Below are 25,258 nucleotides of genomic sequence, written 5' to 3'. Positions count from 1 at the left end.
GGCCAGTTTTCAGAAGTAACATCTATATTCTATCCAAAGGAGTTTAAGGCCAACTGCATCTAAGTCATAAGAGATCAGGGAACTGAAGTTAGACTGCAAGAGGTTGATCAGAATAATAGGCAATGAGGAAAATGGAGGCATCAAGTTAAGGTAATTCTTTCTAGGAGTTCAGCAATGAAAGAGAAGAGAGCTACAAGATAACTACTTGAGGGATGGCAGAGTTTATTAAAAGTTCACTGGTGAGAGAGCAGTTAATATTTTTAAGGTCCTATTAATAAATTAGTAAACAAGGAGTTCTTAAGGAACAGAGATGGGATCCAGGGTACAAATAGAAGGCTTAGCCCTGACACAGAAAGAGGCACTTCTTCAGAGACTAGAGGCAAAAAATAGAGAGAGAGAGAGAGAGAGAGAGAGAGAGAGAGAGAGAGAGAGAGAGAGAGAGAGAGAGAGAGAGAGAGAGAGAGAGAGAGAGAGAGAGATAAGTGAAATGTGGAATATTTTTAAGTGGGGATATAAGGCAAGAGAGACATAGGAGTGTGGGTGGTACTAGGAGCCTAAAGTCAGAAATTTCAAATAGCTGCTACTAGCATGTGATAGCTCATAAATCTAGGAAGAAAAAAAAAAGGACTACAATGTAACAATGAGGGCCCAGATAAGATGAGAACATTATATCATACTGCACCCAGCTGTGTTCAATTATATGCATGTATTTGTGTGACCTCAAGTAGCATTTAGCAACACAGGCATAAGTGATGAATGGAGATGGTGGTATGGTTCAGGGTTAAGAAACAGAGCTAAAGTAGGTCGAGGGGTAAGGGATTCAAAGATGAACATGCATGGCAGAGCTAGTTAGCTGTCAGGTAACAAGCAAGACTTTGAAGAAACGAGATTAAAGCCAGAGCACAGAGGAATGGAAGAACTAAAAATTATAATGTGGATTTTTAAAAAGGTTAGGATGAATGAATGAGGCAGGAGAAAGTAGAAAAGGAGATTTGATGAAAGATGGGAATTTCATGTTACAGGAAGTGATAAAGTCTGAATGGGGTGTTGAGAGAATATCAAGGTGAATTTTGAAATTTTCAAGTATGAGATCAGGGGTTAATAGAATAACAATGATAATGATAAATAGCATGCTTTAAAGTTTGCAAAACTTATAAATGTTACTTCATTTGGTAGAGGATAATTGAGCCAAGTGCTGACCTATGTGAAAGGTTCTGTCGCCTACAAACATGCTGCTTGGTCTAATTCTATAATTACATCCCCACACCCCTATTTCCTCAATGGATAGGCCCACATTCCAACTTTGCTTTCTAATCCCACTTACTTTTCATTTTCACCTCTTTGCAATGTAATTTTCATTCCCATGTTAATAAAAGATCTTTCTTCATGGTTACTAATGACTTCCTGACCTTTAAACTGGATTTTTCTATTGTCACCTGCCTTAACTTGTCTGGTCATATCATGTAAAACTTTACCACTGAGCTCCCTCCTGATATTATTTTCTCTTAACTTTTGAGGTCAAAAGCATTTTTTCATGACTTTCTTTTTACTTGGATGGCCATTGCCAAATGTCTCCTGTTTAACACAGGTGAAACAAGGCTCTGATTTTGGTTTTCCTTCCTTTCTAAATAGTCTTTTGGCCATTTTATGCTAATGATTTCAATTATTTCTAATACAGATGATCTCTAAATCTATCTACTTTCAAACTCTCCTTAGAAGTGGAATTCCATTGTGAATACATCCAGCCATTCTGGAAAATGATTTGGAACTATGCTCAAAAAGTTATCAAACTGTGCATACCCTTTGATCCAGCAATGGTTCTACTGGGCTTATATCCCAACGAGATCTTAAAGAAGGGAAAACAACCTGTATGTGGCAAGAATGTTTGTGGCAGCCCTCTTTGTAGTGGACAGAAACTGGAAACTATGTGGATGCCCATCAATTGGAGAATGGCTGAATAAATTGTGGTATATGAATGTTATGGAATATTATTGTTCTGTAAGAAATGACCAGGATGATTTCAGAAAGGCTGGAGAGACTTACATAAACTGCTGCTGAGTGAAATGAACAGGATCAGGAGATCATTATATACTTCAACAACAATACTATATGATGATCAATTCTGATGGATGTGGCCCTCTTCAACAATGAGATGAGCCAAATCAATTCCAATAGAGCAGTAATGAACTGAACCAGTTAAACCCATCGAAAGAACTCTGGGAGATGACTATGAACCACTACATAGAATTCCCAATACCCCTATTTTTGTCTGTCTGCATTTTTGATTTCCTTCACAGGCTAATTGTCCACTATTTCCAAGTCCGATTCTTTTTTGTACAGCAAAATAACTGTTTGGATATGTATACATATATTGTATTTAATTTATACTTTAACATATATAATATATATTGGTCAACCTGCCATCTGGGGGAGAGGGGTGGGAGGAAGGAGGGGAAAATTGGAACAAAAGGCTTGGCAATTGTCAATGCTGTAAAATTACCCATGCATATATCCTTTTAGCAAAATGCCAGGCTCATAATCTTAAAAGCTCCAATGAGATACAGTAGTATGAGAAAGAGAAAAAGAGTGTATCAACTTCAAAGTCTTGTCAAAAATACTTCCATATCATTTCTTATAATCACCCCCTTCCTTCTACTTCCACTATACAATCTACTAACTATAATGTTTCCTAACAGGTTTTTCTGCCTTCTATCCAATCTCTTGAATCTATCCTTTACATTGATGCTTAAATAATCTTCCTTTAAACTTAAAATCACACTAAGACTTTTGGGACAGCATGTATATGGCATTTTTCCTTTCAAGAATGTAAGCTCTCAGACAATGGAGTCTAGGAAGTATGTACCCTTCTTAAAAATACCTGTCCTTTTAGGACAAAAATTTCACTATCTATGGCAACTTTACATGAGAATAAAAGGGGAGAAAGAATAGTATATTATTACAAAGAAAGATGGACTAGATTAGGGGACTAAACTCTACTCTAGTTACACTATTTATTTTGTGACTTTAGCCAAATCATTTTCCTTTTCTGGGTCTGTTACTCTTCCACAAGATTACAAAATTGTATTGTGCTATCTTGATAATCAAATTTCTTGTTAGTTATCACTTAATGCCAACTATGTGTATAGTAAAATTTCATCCATAATTTTATGGGTTTTGTCTACAAGTTAGTAGCTTGTTGTCCTTCATTCTCAAAGAGAACCAAAATCATATTATTATTTTGGGATCAAGATACAGTGTCTGACTGGCTAATCAGATCAAGATAAGCTTCTGCTACAGGTGGGCATAAATAGTCCATATGAGCATTTAGAGTGGAGATATCTCTAAATTTGTGTATCTCATGTTTCTTTTGGGCAACTGCAATTCTGCTCTACTTTTTTCAATACTTTCTTCTATAAAGAGATAACTGATTTCCTAGGATTTTAATTATTTTTAATCAATTTATAGAAAACCTAAGTCACAGAGAAACATAAGGTGATTACCACTGGGGAAAAATTTTATTAGTGATGCTTTCATTAACATCATTTAATTATTTTAAACAAAAATCTGTTAAACACTTATTTTGTGCAAAGTATTATGCAAACAGCTTTACAAATATCTCATTCCCCCCTCCTTGGCATCATGAAGATTATAGTCTTACACTTATAGCAGAGATAGAAGTACCTTTAAGAATCATCTAGTTCAGTTCCATAATTTTACCAATGATGAAATTCAGTCCCAGAATGATTAAAGAAAACAATGGAGATAACCCCCCCCAATGGATAATTATTTTTCTATTGTTTTTTATTTATTACCTGAGTGAGAATATAGCTTCTTTGGGCCTCTTCCATTTTTATCAAACTAGCATTTATATAATCATTATCTTCATGATGGAGCTTAATTCGACTATGGTCAACTGTAAAGCAATTAAAACAGAGGAAGTTAATAAAAAGAGTTAGAACACATACATAAAAGTGTGTATATGAAATATTTCTTTTTTTTTTTTAAATCTTTTTTTAAATTTTTTTTGAGGCTGGGGTTAAGTGACTTGCCCAGGGTCACACAGCTAGGAAGTGTTAAGTGTCTGAGACCACATTTGAACTCGGGTCCTCCTGAATTCAAGGCTGGTGCTCTATCCACTACACCACCTAGCTGTTCCTATATAAAATATTTCAATGAACATATATTAGATACCTACTAAACAAGAGTCTCACCTGGAGACAGAATGGTGTAGGGGAAAGATCCTGGATTAAGAATCAAAGGCCTTGGATTCAAATGTTATTATACATCTCTAAATCTCAGTTTCTCAACTATAAAATGAAGGTGTTGGCCTAGATACCTGCAGGGCTCCTTCTATCTTCCCTGGAGTTTTTTCAGAAGCTCAGGTTAATGGCCTTCCATTAACCTTGATTAAGTACCATACGCTCTTTCTTTCAATGTTTAAGATCTACTACTTTGCGAAGCTGAATGAAACCATGTTAATTTTTAGCTCTGGGATGTAAATGGTTCCTTGAAATTAGCTGTGTTCTATGTAACATAACATCCTAGACCTAGAGTCAGATGAAATGGATGTGAATCCAGGCTCTTATTTTCTAACTTTACACAATTTTAGCTTCTTCACCTATAAGATAAGAAGTCAATATTTTTATTTTTTATCCCTCAGGGTTGTTAGGAGGAAAAGGTTTTAATAAACCTTAAAGGACCCCAGACACATAAATTATTATTTTTGAGAAAAGAGGGGAAATAATGCTTGACTTCAAATGAATAAGTTTGGGAGGGAAACAAAGGTCATGGAGATGAAAAAGTTTAAGAGTGATAATTTTTAAAAATTACTTCATATGTGGGTTGTGTCAAATTGTATAATACAGGCCATGAATATTAATAAGATGGAGTGAAAATTGACTACAATACAATTATGAAGCACTAACCAACATTCTTCCCAAATTCAGACTATTGCTTAGTAAAATCTAAAATGCTGAAGTAATTTTCTTCTGCATCTTAATATCAAACATTTTGCAAATCTGAATCAATGGCAGAGAAGACGACAATAAAATACCCAAGTATTTTCCTAGAGCCTTAAGAGTTGCTACAATATTGAAATGTAGGCCTGCATTACCATTTATATAGACTATTTTAGTTCTCTGTTGCTTCACTGAGCTATGATGATAATTCTATTTATGATCTTAACATTCAGATGAATAGACTTTGAGCAATAAACTTCATTTTCCAAGTAATTCATCAAATTGTGTCCAAGAGGATATGAAAGAGACAATTTTAGTGTCTCTAAATGTCCCATCTTCTATCAGGGAGAAACTTAAGACACAGTATAAAGCTGACTCAGATACCTGAGTGGGTGCTGCTGTATATGTATAGATTCACAACCTCTGCCCTCTGTGTGTGTATATATGTATATGGACCTAGGTTTCTGTTCAAAAACTGCCAGTTCATATCCTTTGACCATTTATCAATCAGGGAATGACTTGTATTCTTATAAATTTGACTTGATTTTCTACATATTTGAGAAATGAGGCCTTTATCAAAAAAACCTATTATAAACATTTTCCCCGAGTTTTTTGCTTTCCTTCTATTCTTGACTGCACTAATTGCTTACACACACACACACAAAAATAATAATTTAATATTTAATATTATCAAAAATGTCTATTTTATATAACACATAATGCTCTTTATCCCTTGTCTGGTCATAAATTCTTCTCTTATTCATAAATCTGACAGGTAAAATATTCCAAGCTTCTCTAATCTGATTATGGTATCATCCTTTATGTCTTATACCCATTTTGACTTCATTTTTTGATATAGAGTAAAGATGTCGGTCTATACCTAACTTCTGCCAAACTGTTTTCCAGTTTTCCCACTAATTTTTCTCAATGAATTTTTGTCCCAAAAGCTTGTATCTCTTCATTTATCAAACAGTAATCTACTTCTACTGTTGTGTATTGTGTACCTAATCTATTCCAGTAATCTACCACTTTATTTCTTAGTTATGACCAAATTGTTTTGATGATAATTGCTTTGTAATAGTTTGAGATATGATACAGCCAATTCACCTTCCTTCATATATTTTTTTTAACATTGATTCCCTTGATATTTTTGACCTTTTGTTTTTTCGGGTGAATTTTGTCATTTCTTCTAGCTCTATAAAATAGAGCTATACAAACATTTTCTTAGTTTGGAATGGCACGAATAAATTAATTTAAGTAATATTGTCATTTTTATTATACTGGCAACCCATGAGCAATAATATGTTTCAAATTGTTTATATCTGAGTTTATTTATATGAAAAGTGTTTGGTAAATTGTGCTCATATAGTTTCTGAGTCTGTCTTTGCAGGGAGACTTCCAAGTATTTTATATAGCAGTTATCTTAAATGAAATTTCTATCTTTCTTTGCTACTGACTTTTGTTGGTAATATATAGAATACTGATGATTTATGTGAGTTTATTTTACATTCTGAAACTCTACTAAAGTCATTATTTTATCTAGTTTTTCAACTGATTCTCTGACCCTTGTTTCTTGAAGGTTATGTCTATAAAGTATAGAATCTCACAAGTCTTACCAAATTTAAATGGTTTATGTATGATCAAGTACCTAAAATGTCTTTTGCTTTAGTCAAGTTTTAAAAGACTTCTCTCATTGGGTTAACCATAGGATAATGACTTTATAGACCACAATCCTGTGGAATGAGTACTCACAAAGAAAGTAAATTAAGTGCATAGGACAAATTATCTATTAGCAGCAAAAATAGACTAAGATGTGAGTAAATTTTTTCAAAAAGAAATCTTGATACCTCTTAATTTTAATATTTCCCATTTCCCCATTCTCCTACTGAGGACAAAATAGGAACAAAGTAATTAAATTGTTAAGAGAACAAATAAATATGCCATAAGACATACCCTTCAAAACTGATAATAAAATTTTTATTTAAGGGAGCAACTTTCAGTTGTCTTCAATATTTACTTATGTGGACTAGCTTACTCCCCAACAAAAAATGAGCTGTTACCCAACAACTTACCTCCAGTACTGCTACACAGGCAAACAAATATAAGGCAACTGATAGTGTAGTGAACATAGCACTGTACTCAACTTCAGCTTCAGACACATATTAAGTTGATAACTCCAGGCAAATCACTTAACTTAACATTCAATTTCTTCATCTGTAATAGCATATTGTATTTAACTTATATTTATATAGTTAATAATATGAGATATAAAAATTTAATTTAATATAATAATAATAATAGCATCTACCTCCCAAGGTTGCTATGAGGATAAAATGAGATGACATTTGTAAAGTGGTCTGCAAACCTTAAAGTACTACATAAATGTTAGCTATTCTTACTAGTAGTATTATTATTATATAAAAGATGAATGTTAATGGATAAATATGTAGTAGATATCTACAATATTTGATACCTTCTTTATACAATCTCTACAGAGGAAAAAAACACAAAAAAGTATAAAGCAATGAGACAGATAACTAAGATAAGAATACTTACAGGGACTAACATCTCTGTACCTATTTCGATTTTTGTTTTTTGGAAGTTTGGCCACTTTACAGGGAAAGTCACTGGCTTCATGTCTGATATCCTACAAAAGGAACAAATATTAGTGTTTGAAATCTCTGGTTAGTACGTGATTTTTACACACATACACAAAATATACTAAATAATTATTTTTAAATATTGCAATAAAACATAATTAAATTGCTTCATCTATTTGAAGTGCCTAGTTTTCTTAGCTCAAAATAGCAGTTACTAAATTGGTAGCCTCTTTTGGGTATAGGGATTATACTTGTGATGAAATTCTCTGTATCTATATAGTTGCCACCTTCTGTATAAACTATAATCTTAGAGAGTTGCATGGAGCACAGAGAAGTTAACAGGGCCACACGATCAGTATATGACAAGTGTCAGGACTTACTTAAAACAACATCTTCCAGGGCTGAAAGTCATTTATCTATCCACTATTCTTTACAAAGTATAAACAAGAAAATCTAAACAATTGAACACTCCCTCTAAATAGATGATAAACAGATCTCAATATATTGAATTATTACAGAGAAAAGAAGACCTACTTGGATTACTAAAATTGTTGAAGAATCTCTATAAAGAATTGTCAGTAACCATGAAATTTCTTTGCCTAAGCTACTTGCTACTCACTCTACTTGGACATAAAAATATAAGGCATGGAAGAAAAAATTTTTTCTGGATGTTTATTATGAATCACTCTAAAGACATTTTAATAATTTAAAAAATAAAATTATGAATCACAAACTTTTACAATAACAAAAAAATTAGTACAGTGATGTTATAAAGTTTATGTATCATTTATGTGAGGGACTATACAAAAATCCAAGTATAGAGCTAAAAGGGATAAAAATTAAAAACCAATAATGTTAGACATAATCCTATTTGCGGGGAAAAACAAAAAAACAAAAAAAACCTTGTAGGTCAAAAGCCATTTCTGATGTTAACATGATAAGCACAGAGATTAAAATTAATGGTTGGTAGGATGGTAGCCATATTTACTCTTAGATGGAGCATATTATTTCCAACTAAGATAGAGATTATTAGTGTAGCTAAGCCATTAGAATGACTGCAAATCAAGATGTAAATTCAATTAAATTCAACAAATAACATGCGAAACATTGTATAAAGTGCTATAGATAAAAAGATGGATATGATAAAACTTCTTTTTAAGGAATTGAAAATCTAACAGATATAAAGAAAGGTATACAAATAACCACAAAACAAGGGAGAGTGATAAAGGCAAAGGAAAAATTCCAGGTAGTGCTATGAGAAATAGCAGAGATGATTTGTGAGAAAGTCATTATTGCATTCTGTGAAGTGGCTGTCACAATTTTTAGGAAAAAAGAATGATGACCATGGTATTGTCTTATACAAAACAGGCACTTATAAATGTTTGTGGAACTGAATTGACTAATTTAGCAAAAATACATTTATGTAAAGTGCATAACTATCACTTCAGAGAATTATAAAAAAAATTAAGAATCAAAAGTAATCTTCAAAGGCATCTAAAATCAGCCATTACAGGATCATTTAAGTTTCATGAGTAATAAAGTAATCAAAAAATATTTTTCCACTCATTTAGAATACAAGGAATTTCAAAGTCTTATCAAATATGAAAATTTCAAAATCTCATTAAATCAGTACTATTCTATCCTTTTTTATTTTATTATAAAAAGACAAGGAAATTAAAATGTTTGCTAGCATTGTATCTAACATACATGTATACAAGAAATTTGTATATATACATATAAGGTATATTCTGTCAAATTTTGAACATAGAAACAAATATCCACAAGTTCTTTTCCTCAAATTATTCCTATAACAAAATATCTACATACATTTCAAAGTAAAATCTTCTCAGCAGTATTTTACATGTCATTTAATAAATTTTTCTTAAATTATTGTCCTTTGAGTTTTATGACTGCTTAACATATAAAAATTCTTTATGAGTATTAAATGGGCAAAAATAATCCCAACTATGTCTATGCTTAATTTTTTTTTGTCTCAGAAATAGGCTGTTCCCAAATTATGATTTTAATGTGAAAGAGACACAAACCTATCTGATAAATCTAAATAAAAACAAGTGTTTCATAAATGAAACTCAGTAATAGTTTCCTGAGGAAGAAAATTCAGTGTAGAAATTAGGAGGCCCAAACAGTAAGTTAACCATAACAGGGATAATTTTAAATAGTGGATTTTTTTTTTAAAAAGAGAAGATAATAGATGAGTCTGCACTGATTACAAAGATGCTAATTTAATTAGAGAACTCTTTTTGTCAAAAAATATAAGAGAACTGGAGGAGTTAATCTTTGTAATTTATTACCTATCGTTCAAATGTACCCAAAATATAATTAAGTGATGAAGAAAGCCTAACATTTCAAACTTATAATTTCTTGTCTTGCTGGGGTGTTTTTTTTTTTTTTTTTTTTGGGTGGTGGTAAGATGCAGAAAGAACAATTAAGTCTAGTAAAATGTTTATACATATTATATAGCAGTTCTAAAAATTTCTTAGTTTACATCTATTTCTCTGGGTCAATTTATTATAAAATCCAGTAGATTATCTTACAGCCTAGATGGTGAGATATTTATCCATATGGTCTCTACAGGTATATTCCCATTCTAATATTCTTTATTTTCACTAACTTCAAACTGAAATTTAGCATTTCCATTGATTATAAATACAGGCAATAAATCATTCTTCTGAGAAAGGGTTCATCCACAGACTGAACCAAACTGAGAAAGAAGGTCCATTGGCATAAAATTAAGAACCTTATGTGAGCTCAAGGGAAGATGAGAGGCAGAAACACAATAGAGACAATGTTTTAGAATGTTAACACTGAACAAAAGGGTTTAGATTTCCTGCTTATATGCAAACAATTCACTTACAGTGAAATGTTCTAATATATCATCCTTTGGCTGTCAAAATAAAACTGAGAAAGGACACCAGCACTTAATGTGTGCTTAATGTATTTGGAGGTCATGGACAAGAACTATTCAGGATGAGTAGGCATAAACATTCTGTATTACTGGAGGGAATACTCAACAGGTAAACATTCAAACAGTTCCATTTTAGCATCTGAGTAACTGTGAAATATTTTCCAAAACAGATGGCTGATTCCAAAAATTACTTACGGCTAATAATTAGCCTTCAGCCACTTAAACTATAATACCCTGAGAACAACATAAATCAAATATGAAAACACCCGGAAATAGAGACCTATTATATGCCATAATTCTTACAAAGTGAACAATTTTTTTTTACTGGAAAAAAAAAATCTAGAACATACTCTTATTTAAGTTCACGGAACTAGAAGCAGAATGGCCCAATAGATAAAAGGCTAAGTTTGGAATCAATGTTTTAGAGCTAGAAGGTTCCTGAGAGGCCAGCTAGTTCAAAAGCTTCATTTTAGGGAGGAAAAGAGATTCAGCCAGGTGATTTGCACAAGGTCAAATATGATTTAAGTAGCAGAGCTGGGATGGGAACTTGGGTCCTTCTAGTTCTTTCACCTATTCTATAAGGCTTCTGGAAGAACTCATTTACCAGCCATGTAACCTTGTATAAGACATCTAACCTCTATTTGTTCTATAAGTCACCAAGTCTCACCTGGTAGCAATCAACAAAAAGTTCACCATATACTCAGGTACTCACAATTCCTAGTGTAATCCAATATATAAATGAGTCACAAACATAATGTTTGGCTTTTGAGACTGACTCAAAACACTTTTGTTGAAGGACAGGACCAGTGCCTTATTTATCTTTGTATCTCCTCCCAACTTGGTGCATAACAACTAGTACTCACTCAATGAACATTTATAGTAGGGAAATATTTAGTGACTAGTGTAGAGCCACAAAATTCATAGTCCCCACAAAACTCTGGATGGCAGGCCAAACCAGAAGAAAATGCATCTGAGAAATGTTTAGCAATGAATAAAAATATGTGATATAATGTTAATTTGTGTGTGTGTGTGTGTGTGTGTGTGTGTTGTTTCCTATCAATATGTGGCCTATACAGATAGTTTTCCCTGTTCTTTTTTTCTTTTAATAGTATTTTATTTTTCCAAACACATGCAAAAGTAGTTTTCAACATTCATCTGTGCAAAAACCTTGTATTTCAAGTTTTTCTCCCTCTCTTCCTTCCCTGAGACAGCAAGCAATTTGATATGTTAAATATTGGCAATTCTTCTATTTCCATATTTGTCACGTTGCCCAAGAAAAATCAAATCACAACCCAAGAAAGGGGGAAAAACAAAACAACAAAAAAAAAATGGTGAAAATACTATACCTTTGTCCACATTTAGATTCCATAGTTCTTTCTCTGGATTGGTGGGCACCCTTCATCCCAAGTCTATTGACAATGCCTTAAATCACCACATTGTTGAAAAGAACCAAGTTCATCACAGTTAATCATTACGTAATCTTCTTGCTATTGTGCATAATGTTCCCTTAGTTCTGCTCAGTTCACTTAGCTCAGTTCAAATTAAGTCTGTCCAGGCTCTTCTATTCATAATTTCTTATAGAACTATAATATTCCAATTACATTCTTATATCATAATCTATTTAGCCATTCCCCAACTGATAGGCAGTCATTCAGTTTTCCGTTCCTTGCCATTACAAAAAGGGCTGTGACAAACATTTTTGCACAGGTGGGTCCTTTTCCCTCTTTTATGATCTCTTTGGGATAAAGAGTTAATGAAACACTGCTAGATCAAAGGGGATGCACAGTTTTATAGTCCTTTGGGCATAGTTCCAAAATGTTCTCCAGAATGGCTAAATCAGTTCACAGTTCCACCAATAATGTATCAGTGTCTCAGTTTTCTCACATCCCCTCCAACATTCATCATTATCTTTTCCTGTCATCCTGGCCAATCTGAGAGGTGTGTGAAGTGGTACTTCAGAGTGGTCTTATTTCATTTCTCTAATCAAAAGCAATTTAGAGCATTTTTTCATATGACTAGAAATGGCTTTAATGTCTGTCTAAAAACTTAATTTCCTTTGATCTTTATATTAATTGGGGAATGGCTTGTGTTTTTATAAATTTGAGTCTATAATTTAGAAATGAGACCTTTATCAGAAACATGACTATAAAAAATTTCCTCCCAGCTTTTTGCTTCCCTTCTAATCGTGGCTGCATTGGTTTTATTTGTACAAAACCTTTATAATTTAATGTAATCAAAATTATTTTGCATTTCATTATGTCCTGTAGTTCTTCTTTGGCCATGAAGAAGTCCTCTTTTTTTTTTTTTTTTTTTGGCTGAAGCAACTGGGATTAAATGACTTTCCCACGGTCACACAGCTAGGAAGTGTTAAGTGTCTGAGGTCACATTTGAATTCAGGTCCTCTTGACTTCAGGGCTGGTGCTCTATCTACTGCACCACTTAGCTGTCCCCCTCCCTTCTTGACAGATCTGAGAGGTAGATTATCCCTTATTCTCCTCATGAACCCATTTTGACCTTTTCTTGGTATAGGGTACTAGATATTGGTCAATTCCTAGTTTCTGTCATACTATTTTCCAGTTTTTCCAGATATTTTTGTTAGAGTTCTTATCCCAGAAGTTGGAATCTTTGGGTTTATCAAATACTAGAACATGACTACAATCATCAACTATTGTGTCTTGTGAATCTAACATATTCTACTGATCTACTCTTATTTCTTAACTGATACTAAATGGCTTTGTTGATCGTTGCTTTGTAATATAGTTTTAGGTCTGGTGTAGCTAGGCCAACTTCATTTGCATTTTTTCATTAATTCCCTTGAGATTCTTGACCTTTTGTTCTTCTAAATGAATTATTATTTTTTTCTAGCTTTATAAAGTATTTTCTTGGCAGTTTGATTGGTATGGCACTGAATAAGTAGATTCATTTAGGTAGAATTGTCATTTTTATTACATTAGGTCAGCCTACCCATGAGCAGTTGATATTATTCCAATTGTTTAGAACTAATTTTATTTGTGTGAAAAGTGCTTTGTAATTGTTCCTGGCTTTGTCTTGGTAGGTAGACTCCCAAATATTTTACATTACCTAGTTATTTTAAATGGAATTTCTCTTTACATCTCTTGCTGCTGGCCTTTTTTGGTAACATATAGAAATGCCAGTGATTTATGTGGGTTTACTTTACATCCTGCAGTTTTGCTAAAGTTAATTATTTCAAGTAGTTTTTAGTTGATTCTCTAGAATTCCCTAAACGTGTCATCATAGCATCTGCAAAGAGTGACAATTTTGTTTCCTCATTACCTACTCTAATTTTTTCAATTTCTTTTTCTTCTCATTTCTAAGGCTAACATTTCCAGTACAATAATGAATAATAGTGGTGATAATGGGCAACCTTATTTTATCCTTAATCTTACTGGCAATGCTTCTAGCTTAACTCTATTACATAGCTGGTTAAGAGATCATGGAGTTAAGAATTATAGAGAAAGAAGAATCTGGAATATGTCATTTAGGAAAAAAAAAACTGCAAAAAAATTTCCACAAACTTTCAGCATAAGGGATTAAGGTGACAAAGTTATTTATAAAGATTAAAAAGAGTAAAAAGTTTTAAGTAACAAGTGCTGAATATTCATATATTTCTATACATAGGTATTAAAACACTAGCAATAGCTATAAGAGGGAAAAATCTAGGTTAGAATAATTTCACAAAGGTAGACAAATAATGAGCTTTTACAGAGAGTATCACATATGCAGAAGTATCACTACTTTGATAGATCTACAACCTAATTGAGATACTGATATTTATATCAACCTTATTGATAAAAATATTTTCTCCAATGGTAAAACCTGAAATTTATCTTTGCCTTCTCTTGTACAATTTTTAATCTACCCCTTGTGTTCTTGATATAAGCTCCGACAGTTTCTTCTAGGCTGTAAAATCCTTTTGCTTTTTATCACTCATTTCTGAATATCTCTTACTTCCCCAGTAAACCATTCCTTGTATTAACAGTAAAAAGAGAGAGAGACACACACACACACAGAGCAAGAGAGCACAGCAGTAAAATTAATGTATATCAACTCAGTATGATAATATATGTACTGTTCCATATATATATAATCTTCTTGTCAATGAAATAATCTCCCCACTTCCATTCCTTTTCCAACCTCCCAAATTAATTAGTCCCATCCACATTTCCAATCAGTTGTTTAATTTTACTTCATCCCTCAAATCCAACCCTTTTCTCTACTCACAAAGCTGTCACCTTAGTTTAGGCCCTCACTGCCTCTCACCTACATTACTGATAGTTTCTCTGCCTCAGTCTCTCCAGATAAGTGAGTAATCTACCCTCCATATTGCTTGCCACTGCTCTACTCAGTACTCTTGTTGCCTCTACAATCAAACAACTCTAACCTTTAAAATCCTTTACAATTTGCCTCCAATCCATCAATAATTTTATTCTTGCCAGACAGTATTCTCTTCTCACAAGAGATCCAGGCAAACTTGCCATCTTGTTCCTCACGTGATTTCTTTGTACTAGCAATCCTATGCTCTTTCTTCACCTAACAGAACCTTTCTCTTCATTTAAGATGTAATAACTGAGTCACCTTTTTATGTGAAGCCTCCCCTGATTTCTTCAATGACAGTGCCTTCTATCTCAAACTACCTCCAATTTAACTACTTGTATTTATAATCTATAATTATTCTGTACACAGGCACATCTTGTTTCATTGCACTTCACAGATAACTGCATTTTTTACAAATTGAAGGTTTGTGGCAACCCTGTGTCAAGCAAATCTATTGATACCATTTTCTAACAACATGGGCTCACAACATGTTTCTGCCACATTTTGCTAATTCTTGCAATGTTTCAAACTTCCCCATTATTATTATATCTGCCATGGTATCTATGATTAGTGATTTTTGATGTTGTTACTATAAATTATTTTGGAGAGTCATGAACCATGCCCATATCATGTTAAACTTGATGGATAAATGTGTGTTCTGACTGCTCCACCAATAGGTAGTTCCCTATCTCCTTTCTCTTTGAGCCTCTTTATTATCTCTGATATACAACAATATTGAAATTAGGCCAATTAATAATTTTACAATGGTTTCTAAGATTGAAGTGAAAGGAAAAGTCAAGAGATGTGGAAAACATTATCTTATTTTAAGAAATGTCCAGAGCCACCTCAACCTTCAGTTTGATCAGTCAGCAGCCATCAACACAGAGGCAAGATCCTCTACCAGTAAAAATATTACAACTCATTGAAGGTTCAGATGATGGTTAGCATTTTGTAATGAAAGTATTTTAAAATTAGATGTGTACATTGAGCTTTTTTTTTTTTTTTTTTTTAAAGACACAACACTTTTGTACATTAATAGATGACAGGATAGTAAACTTAACTTTTCAAAAAAATTTAATGTGACTTATTTTATTGCAGTGACCTAAAAATGAACCTGAAATACCTGTGAAGTAAGTCTCTATATGTAGAAGTCCTTGTTTTCTCTCCCATTAAAATATAAGCTCTCTGTGAGTAAAGATCACTTCATTCATTGTATTTGTAACTCCCATTACATTTAGCAGTGTCTGGAAACCTAGTAGATGCTTAATAAATACTTATTGGTTGATTATCATCCCTTTTGGGGAGATTCAACGAACTTTTAATTTACATTGTTATAATTGTTGCGTATAGTTTTTTTGGGGGGAGGTTTTGCTTATTTTACTCTGTCAATTCACATGATATTCTGAGAATTCTTCATATTCACATTACTTATAGCATTTTAATAATCCCTTACATTTATGTATCACTATTTTCATTTAGACATTGGAGGTCCCAGCTGATGAATACCTGCTTTGTTTCTAGTTTTGATACCCCCCAAAAGTCTTAGGAATATTATGGATACATAGGGGATCTTTCTTTCCATAATTGATCTCCTTAGGATATGGTCATGGTTTGTTTAGTAGTATAGACATCATAGAGACAACCTAATCTTTTGTACAAAGTTCAAGCTAAACATAAGCAATTTATATTCAGGCTCTGAAATCACTACCTGACACTGACACTTGGTACTTTATGGCCTTGGACAAATCACAATAACATAATATTAATGTCATATATTTTAAGCTCCTTGAGGATAGGTATTATATCATTTTATCTTCTTTGTCTAAAGGTCCTTAATATATTTTTAAATAGTTCATTAAAAATTTTCTACATGTTTTAAACATTCCAGAAAATATTTTACTTTTCTCTCCTCATAAACTAAAGGATTTGATTTTGATTTTATAGCAGATAGTTCTTATAATGTACAATTTCAGTTGTGTTTGCTTGCTTTATGCCAGACAGTGGAAATTCAAAGACAAATTGCATAATCTCTCCCCCTCAAAGAGCTTACATTTTATGGGTGGAAAGGAGATAGTGTTTATGTATTGTGTGTTTTGTGCATGTGTTTGCACATGTATGTTAAATGTTAACATTGCACACAATGTTAATCATTACTGTCACTCTCTTTAATAACTAATTGAGAGATAAAAGGATGACAGAATCATAGACAATAGAATCATACATTTGGGCTGGAAAGGACCTTAGAGGCTAATTTCTGAAAATCTTAATTGTCTATAAGCAAAGTGAAAGATAAAACAGAAGTGAAAGTAGTTTTAATTTTTAGACCAGTTTACTTACAGGAACAATTCTGTGGTTCATGCATTTAAATAATATTGTTTGTAATAAGTCATCAATTACTGTAAGTCATTGATTCATTTTATGCATATGGATTTCTGCCCAAGGTGAAATTTGTGATATTAACAGAAAGTGTAAGTGATTCCTTATTTCTCACTTTAAAATTCTTGTGTTTTTCCAAAAAAATAAAAATAAAAACTGAATAACCCTGAGAAGGTATTTTTTATATAATTACTTAGTAATAATAACTCTTTTCATTTGCTTTGCACAGAACCATGAAAATAATTGTCTCATATTGTCATGATCTTAGACTACCCATTTCAATTACCTTTCAGACTCTTAAAAGACCCAAATTTATTTTACATGCTTTAAGGTTCCTATGTAGGAGTGTTTTTCTTTTTTCTTTTTCTTTTTTTTTTTTTTCCCTGAGGCTGGGGTTAAGTGACTTGCCCAGGGTCACACAGCTAGGAACTGCTAAGTGTCTGAGACCAGATTTGAACTCCGGTCCTCCTGAATTCAGGACTGGTGCTCTATCCACTGCGCCACCTAGCTGCTCCTGTAGGAGTGCTTTTCAACAGTTTGCTTTCATTACTACAATTCTACCATTACCAATGGTAAATAGCAAATCTTTGACAAATAAAGAGATACCTGCCAAAGCAAAAACAGATTTGAATATAAATTCATTTGTAAAATATGACAAGATGGATAACTATGAGTAGTAGTATAATCTCATAAAGCAGCAAGAGGGTAAAGACAATTTAAAGAAGGTTGACAAGATATCCAAATAAGCAAAGTTGACCTCCTCACTTCCCTAAGGCATTTAAAGATGAAAATGGAAGAACTACCTAAAGGGGGAAAAAAAAAAAAAAAAGGAAGATTTGGAAAAGCCATTATTACAGCGCAGCTTTTACAAGCCTTTACATATCTAGATATTCTCTGCCATTCTTCAGTAAATCAGTTTAACTGGGACACCAACACATTGTTGGCGGAATTATGAAATGATCCAATTATCATGGAGAACAATTTGGAACTATGTCCAAAAGGCTATCAAACTGAGCATACCTTTTGACCCAATAATCTCAGTACTGGGTCTATATCCCAAAGAAATCATAAAAGAAGGTAAAGGACCCATATGTGCTAAGATGTTTGCATTAGCACTTTTTGTAGTAGCATGAAATTGGAATTGATGGACGCCCATCAGCTGAGAGTGGCTGCATAAGTTAATGTAACGGAATATTATTGTTCTAAAGTGATGTACAAGCTTATTTCAGAAAAGCCTGGAAAGACATATGAATTGATGCTTAGTGAAATAACAGCAAGATTATGTGATCACTTGTGATGGATCTGGCTCTTCTCAGCAATTTGGAGACAAGACAATTCCAATAAACTTAGAATGGAAGGTACCATATGCTTCAGAGAAAGAGAGTACTATGGAGATTGGATGTGGATCGAAGTATAATATTTTCACCTTTGTTATTTTTTCTTTATCGTGCTTTTTTCCCTTTTGATACACCTAACAGATAGAGCCTTAGATTTATGGCCTTTACCATTCATTTTCCCTGTGGTACAAACTCATGTAATTCTTCAAATTTATGAGAAAGGAAAAATACTAAGTATTTAGCAATGATGTTTTTATAACCAGGTCTTGAATACACACACACACACACACACATACATGTGTGTGTGTATGTGTATATATGTGTGTATATATACATATTACAATTATATAATACACATATTATACATATATATAAAAACACATACATAAATATGTGTGTGTTGTGTATATATATATATATGTGTGTGTGTGTGTGTGTGTATATAAAAAAAAATAACTCTGGCTGGGGGCTTATATTGGCAGTTTGTTGAAGCTCTTTATAGCTGACTTTTTGGGGGGAGAGGAAATTGGGGGAAGATCATAGAAGAAGAGTTTATTTATAAATCCTTATCTACACTTCCAGCAACAGAGATTACAACTCATGCTTTTTTCAACTAGTTTGTTTTGTTCATGTCTTCTCATAAAAGCCCCCATAATGGACCTATACACTACATTGGAGACCTTCCTCTAAGAGTATTTATCTACAAAAACATGCCTTTTCTTCCTGATTGTCCCTTCTCTCACAACTGGAACATCCCATCCCTCACCAAGTCTGGAATTTAAGACTATAGAGTAGGTCACCATCAGAATACTATTTAGATGGCTGAACAAGTTGTGGTAAATGACTATAATGTGCTGTAAGAAATGGAGAACAGGATGATTTCAAAAAAACCTGAGAAGACTTAGATGAACTGACACAGAGTGAAGTAAAGAAAACTAGGAGAAACTATAGACAATAACAGTAATACTGTATAATGAAGAACCGTTAATAACTTAGCTATTCTGAGCAAATGATACAAGACAAGTAGCAAAGATTTCATGATGAAAAAATGCTATCCACCTCCAGAGAAAGAACTAATATTATCTGCATGCAGACTGAAGCATTATTTTTCATTCCCTCCCCTTTTGGTTTTAGTCTTCTTGTACAAAATGACTAATGTGAAAATGTTTTATATTTTTATGTGATTGCACACATATCAGACTGTTCATCATTGGTGGAGCAGGGAGAGAAGAGGGATAGAATTTGGAACACAAAACTTAAAAAAAATAAAAAACACCTAGTTGGTACAGGGGATAGAGCACTGACCCTGATGTCAGGAGGACCCGAGTTCAAATCTGATCTCAATCACTTAACACTTCCTAGCTGTGTGACTCTGGGCAAATCATTTAACCCCAATTGCCTCAGCAAAAACAAAAAAAACAAAACAAAACAAAAATCCAACAACAACCTTAAAAAAAATGAATGTTGAAAATTATTTTTAGATGTTATTGATGGAAAAAAATTTGTGTATATGTGTATCTTTACATACTTACACTTACACACACACACACACACACACACACACACACACACTCTATTTAGGGGAAGACTCCAATCAGAGCCTTGGGTATGAATAATTAAGCATAGGCTGCTAAATTTAATTTCTAACCTGTTCCCAACCTTACCATCCTTGACAATTTCATAAAGTTTCACCAATAAGGATGATGCCTCTAAAGAGTACATGCTGCCTGGACTCACACTTAACATCACATACCAAGATAAGATCAAAATGGGTCCATGATTTAGGCACAAAGAATGAGATCATAAATAAATTAGAGGAACATAGGATAATTTACCTCTCAGACTTGAGGAGGAAGGAATTTGTGACCAAAGGAGAACTAGAGATCATTACTGATCACAAAATAGAAAATTTTGATTACATCAAATTAAAAAGCTTTTGTATAAACAAAACTAATGCAAACAAGATTAGAAGGGAAGCAACAAACTGTGAAAATATTTTTTACAGCTAAAGGTTCTGATAAAGGCCTCATTTCCAAAACATATAGAGAACTGACTCTAATTTGTAAGAAATCAAGCCATTCTCCAATTGATAAATGGTCAAAGGATATAATAGACAATTTTCAGATGATGAAATTGAAACTATTTCCACTCATATGAAAGTGTTCCAAATCACTACTGATCAGAGAAATGCAAATTAAGACAACTCTGAGATACCACTACATACCTGTTAAGATTGGTTAAGATGAAAGGGAAAAATAATGATGAATGTTGGAGGGGCTATGGGAAAACTAGGACACTGTTTGGTTGTTGGTGGAATTGTGAAAGAATCCAACCATTCTGAAGAGCAATCTGGAATTATGTTCACAAAGTTATCAAACTGTGCAAACCTTTGATCCAGCAGTGCTACTATTGGGCTTATATCCCAAAGAAATACTAAAGATGGGAAAGGGACCTGTATGTGCCAAAATGTTTGTGGCAGCCTTTTTGTAGTGGCTAGAAACTGGAAAATGAATGGATGCCCATCAATTGGAGAATGGTTGGGTAAATTATGGTATATGAAGGTTATGGAATATTATTGCTCTGTAAGAAATGACCAGCAGGATGAATACAGAGAGGATTGGAGAGACTTACATCAACTGATGCTGAGTGAAATGAGCAGAACCAGGGGATCATTATGCACTTCAACAATAATCCTGTATGAGGATGTATTCTGATGGAAGTGGATATCTTCAACAAAGGGAAGATCTAATTCAGTTCCAATTGATCAATGATGGACAGAATCAGCTATACCCAGAGAAGGAACACTGGGAAATGAGTGTAAACTGTTTGCATTTTTGTTTTTCTTCCAAGGTTATTTTTACCTTCTGAATCCAATTCTTCCTGTGCAACAAGAAATTTGGTTCTGCACACATATATTGTATCTGGGATATACTATAACACATTTAACATGTATGGGACTGCCTGCCATCTAGGGGAGGAGGTGGAGGGAAAAATTCAGAATAGGAGTGAGTGCAAAGGATAATGTAAGAAATTACCCATGCATATGTACTGTTCAAAAAAAAGTTATAATTATAAAATTAATTTTAAAAATAAAGTATAAAAAAAAAGTATATATGCTGCCACATTCTTCCCATCCTATAAAATCCTTGTATATATCTTTCCATAAAACCTCTGTAGGAGAGCTACCTGATGTTTCCCTAGATTTTTACATTCTGTGGGTATCAGAGAAACATTCAGGACATGTAACAAAAAAAAAAAAAAAAAAAAGGTGAACAAGTCATTTAGTGATGGGGGAATACTACTTTTTATACCATTTTATCTATGCCTCATCACTGCTAGTATGATGGCAAGTTATCTCTTGACTACTCTCTGGGTCACTCACAAGCACTGACAGAAACTAGGGATATAAGATAAAAAAAAAATGTCCTGCCTTCAAGGACCTTACAAGACATGATATTATACTTAGATAAGTAAATACAGGGTGTTGATAAGAGAGTTGACTAGACAACAAATTTAGATCTAACAGTCAGGTTCCCATTCCCATTGAAAGGGGGGCCTGTGGGCAGGAACAATGGTGGACAGGAGTTTTGGAGCTTCCACTCTCTACAGCCTGACACTGATAGTGCATAGGAAGAAGTAGGAATGAATGCTCTGTCTTCCAATGTGGACCCCTCTTTGCTAGTTATGTGATAGTATATATACCCTGTTGTGCCACTGGATTAGATTGCCCAGTCACTCCTAAAGTAAGACTAATAAACTATGTGGTGAACAGCATTCCAAGTGTCCCTCTTTCCTTATGGAATCTGAACCCAATGCTAGTTTAGCCAGCTCAGGAGTAAATACTTAAAAAATGGGATGAGAAAGGGCTTTTTATAAGATATAAATAGTAGAAGACACAGAGTAGCAAGCAGGTCAATTTGGGTGTAATGGAAAGTGTGTGAAGAAAAGAATGTGAAGTAAATCTAGAATGGTAGGCTAGAGTCAGACTTAGCTTTAAATACCAGTTAAGTCTATTGTATGCTAGAGGCAATAGAGAACCCTCAAAAGTTCTTAACCAGAGGAGTTGTATGGCCAGACCTGTACTTACAAAAGTTATTTTAGCAGCTACATGGAAGGATAGATAAGAGCATGAAAGCTAGGAAACCAAGGACAGCACTTTTGCAATGGCCCATAAAACAGATGCGTCTTTATACTGTGTTCTGTATTTTCCAGAGGTTATATGACCGAGAATCAATGATGTGGAAATAATGGCAGTTTATATGTCAGAGAGCAGGTTGGGATTATTCAAAGTCTGATTTCCCAAAATTTCTGGGTTTTTTTGTGTGTGCTAGGAAAATAGGGGAGATAACAATGTTTACATAAGACATTACCTAGCCATCTCCTCAATATGTTGCCTATACACCAATCATTATTCTTACCTCCTTATCACCACAGCCTTGGGACTCTGCCCCTAAGTCTCCTAGTTCTGATAGGTGAGATTTCACATAACCAGGACTCCACATCACTTTCTCACCATCTTGATGTCACCCAGTACCTTTTCCATCCTCTAATTCCTCTTCTGTGTTGTCTTACCCATTAAAATATAAGCATCTTGAAAACAAGAACCATCTTGCTTGTTTGCATGTGTATTCTCGGTGCTTAACACAGTTATTGGCATATAAGTGTTTTATCTATCTTTTCATGAAACATTCTATTAGAGAGAAAAGAAACAAAAACACCTATAAGACACCAAATTATATGATCAAGAATTTTTAGAGAGATACTAAATAAAATGGTATGTGACGGCTGAAGGTCTAGGGAATATTTTAGAAAGAAAAGAATATATGGGGGGTTAGGCTTTAAAGGATGCGTAGGAATTAACAAGTGAAATCTGCTAAGCATAGGAGATACAAAGAAAGGCAAAAATAGTCACTGCCTTCAAGGAGGCTCATAATCTAATGGAAGAGGCAACATGCCTGATGTATAAATAAGATATATAGAGGACAGATTTGGAGATAATGTCATATGAAAAGCAACTAGTATTAAAGAGAACTGAGAAAAGTTTCTTGCAGAATGTGAGATTTTAGTTGTGCTCTATGCACATAAACATCAGGAAAGTAAGGATGCCTAGAATAAGGTTCTCCTACACAAGTAGGAGAAAGGCACTCATTAATGACCGACAGTTGAATGGAAATCATTTTATGAAGAGATTTTGTTTTGTTTGGCAGATTGTGAATTAAAGAGTATCTGCTTCAGTTGAATCTTACCATGTTCCCCTTAGCCACAAGAGGCTAAGGATATAAGACCAAAAAAAAAATTTTTTTTTACATAAGTAAATGTTTAAAAAGTACATAAGCAAAAGGTTTATACATTTTTAATAAGTAAACAAAAATGTCATTTGGTATCTTGAGACATTTTTTATTAAAGACATTGCAGTATTAGGTTGTGTTATAGTTTATACTTGAGCCCTACCAGCTCTAGGAAGCAAAGAGATAAGAGGCAGAGTGATATAATAGATTGTGTGTAGATTTGGAATGAAGAATTAGGAAGTCTTTTGATGAAGGTGAAAAGAAAATATAAAAGTTGGCTTGACACAACATCAAAAACACTAAGATCTCAATAACTGAGTATCATCAGTTCCTTGCAAATAGAGAAGAAATGGAAGCAGCTTCAGATTTTATATTCTTGGGCTGAAAGCTCACTGCAGATGGAACTGCAATCATGAAATTAAAAGACCCTGCTCCTTGGGGAAAAAGCTATGGCAAATCTGGACAGCATACTCAAAACTATGGTTTGTCTAATAGCAATGTATGGCTGTGAGAGATAGACCATATAAGAAAAGCTGAGCTCTATAGAGATTTTTTTTTTGGATGCTGGAGAAAGCTTTTGAGAATCCTTTGAACAAAAAAGATATTAAATCAGTCAATATTTATTTAAAGAAATTAATTCAGTCTATTCACTGCAAGGTCAAATACTGAGGCAGAAGCTTACATACTTTGACTACTGAATGAGAATATAGGATTCAGTACAAAAAACCCTGATATTGGGAGAAAGGAAGACAAAGGATGAGATGGATATAGTGTCATGGAAGCAATCAATGTCATGGAAGCAATCAACATGAGCTTGGACAAACTTCAAGAGGGATAGAAGGACGTAGTGTATTATGGTCTACACGGTTATAAAGAATTAGACATGACTAAACAACTGAACAACAACAGGAGCTGGCATAGTGGCTGGAGTGCTGGACTTGAAATCAGAAAGCCAAGTTCAAATCCTGACTCAGATACTTACTGACCTTGAACAAGTCATTTCACCCCTCAACATCATTTTCCTCAGCTGTAAAAATAGAGGTGATAATAATAGCACCTAACACAAGGTCCTTGTGAGGATATAATGAGATAACATATGTAAAGTGCTTTGCAATTCTTTAAGTGCTTTATAAATATTATTATTAGAAGCAGGAGTCACTGAAGATTTGGTAGCATAAAGAGTGACATGGTCAGATGATTTGACAGCTATGTAGAAGACAGATTAGAAAAGAATAGAGATTGGAAACAGATGATAAGGACTTACCTCCCTTAGTAGCTGTGCAAGGAAAAAGGAAGTACCAACCTAGTTTTAAGAGTGAAGAAAACCAGCAGAATCCACAGGCCAGGTGCCAGAGAGAAGGGTTAAAGGTGCCCATGTTTTATGCCCATGGCATATGGAAAGATGGTGGTTAATAATAGAAACAGAAGTGGTTAAGAG

General features: G+C 33.6%; 1 protein-coding gene across 1 annotated transcript in view; it reads right to left on the bottom strand.

Annotated features, from left to right (window-relative positions):
• The window catches only part of PTPN1 (protein tyrosine phosphatase non-receptor type 1), a 65,123-nt gene that overhangs the window by 21,359 nt on the left and 18,506 nt on the right, over nt 1-25,258 (bottom strand). The window contains exons 2-3 of the mRNA XM_074288589.1: nt 7,515-7,605; nt 3,813-3,913 (exon numbers count right to left, since the gene is read on the bottom strand). Of these exons, the coding sequence (XP_074144690.1) occupies nt 3,813-3,913; nt 7,515-7,605 (192 nt within the window). The remainder of the gene's footprint in view (nt 1-3,812; nt 3,914-7,514; nt 7,606-25,258) is intronic.

The sequence above is a fragment of the Sminthopsis crassicaudata genome, chromosome 2 (assembly GCF_048593235.1).
Source record: "Sminthopsis crassicaudata isolate SCR6 chromosome 2, ASM4859323v1, whole genome shotgun sequence".
NCBI classification, from domain to species: Eukaryota; Metazoa; Chordata; class Mammalia; order Dasyuromorphia; family Dasyuridae; genus Sminthopsis; species Sminthopsis crassicaudata.
Note: the sequence above shows the minus strand (reverse complement) of the source record. Positions and strands in the feature narration are given on the sequence as shown.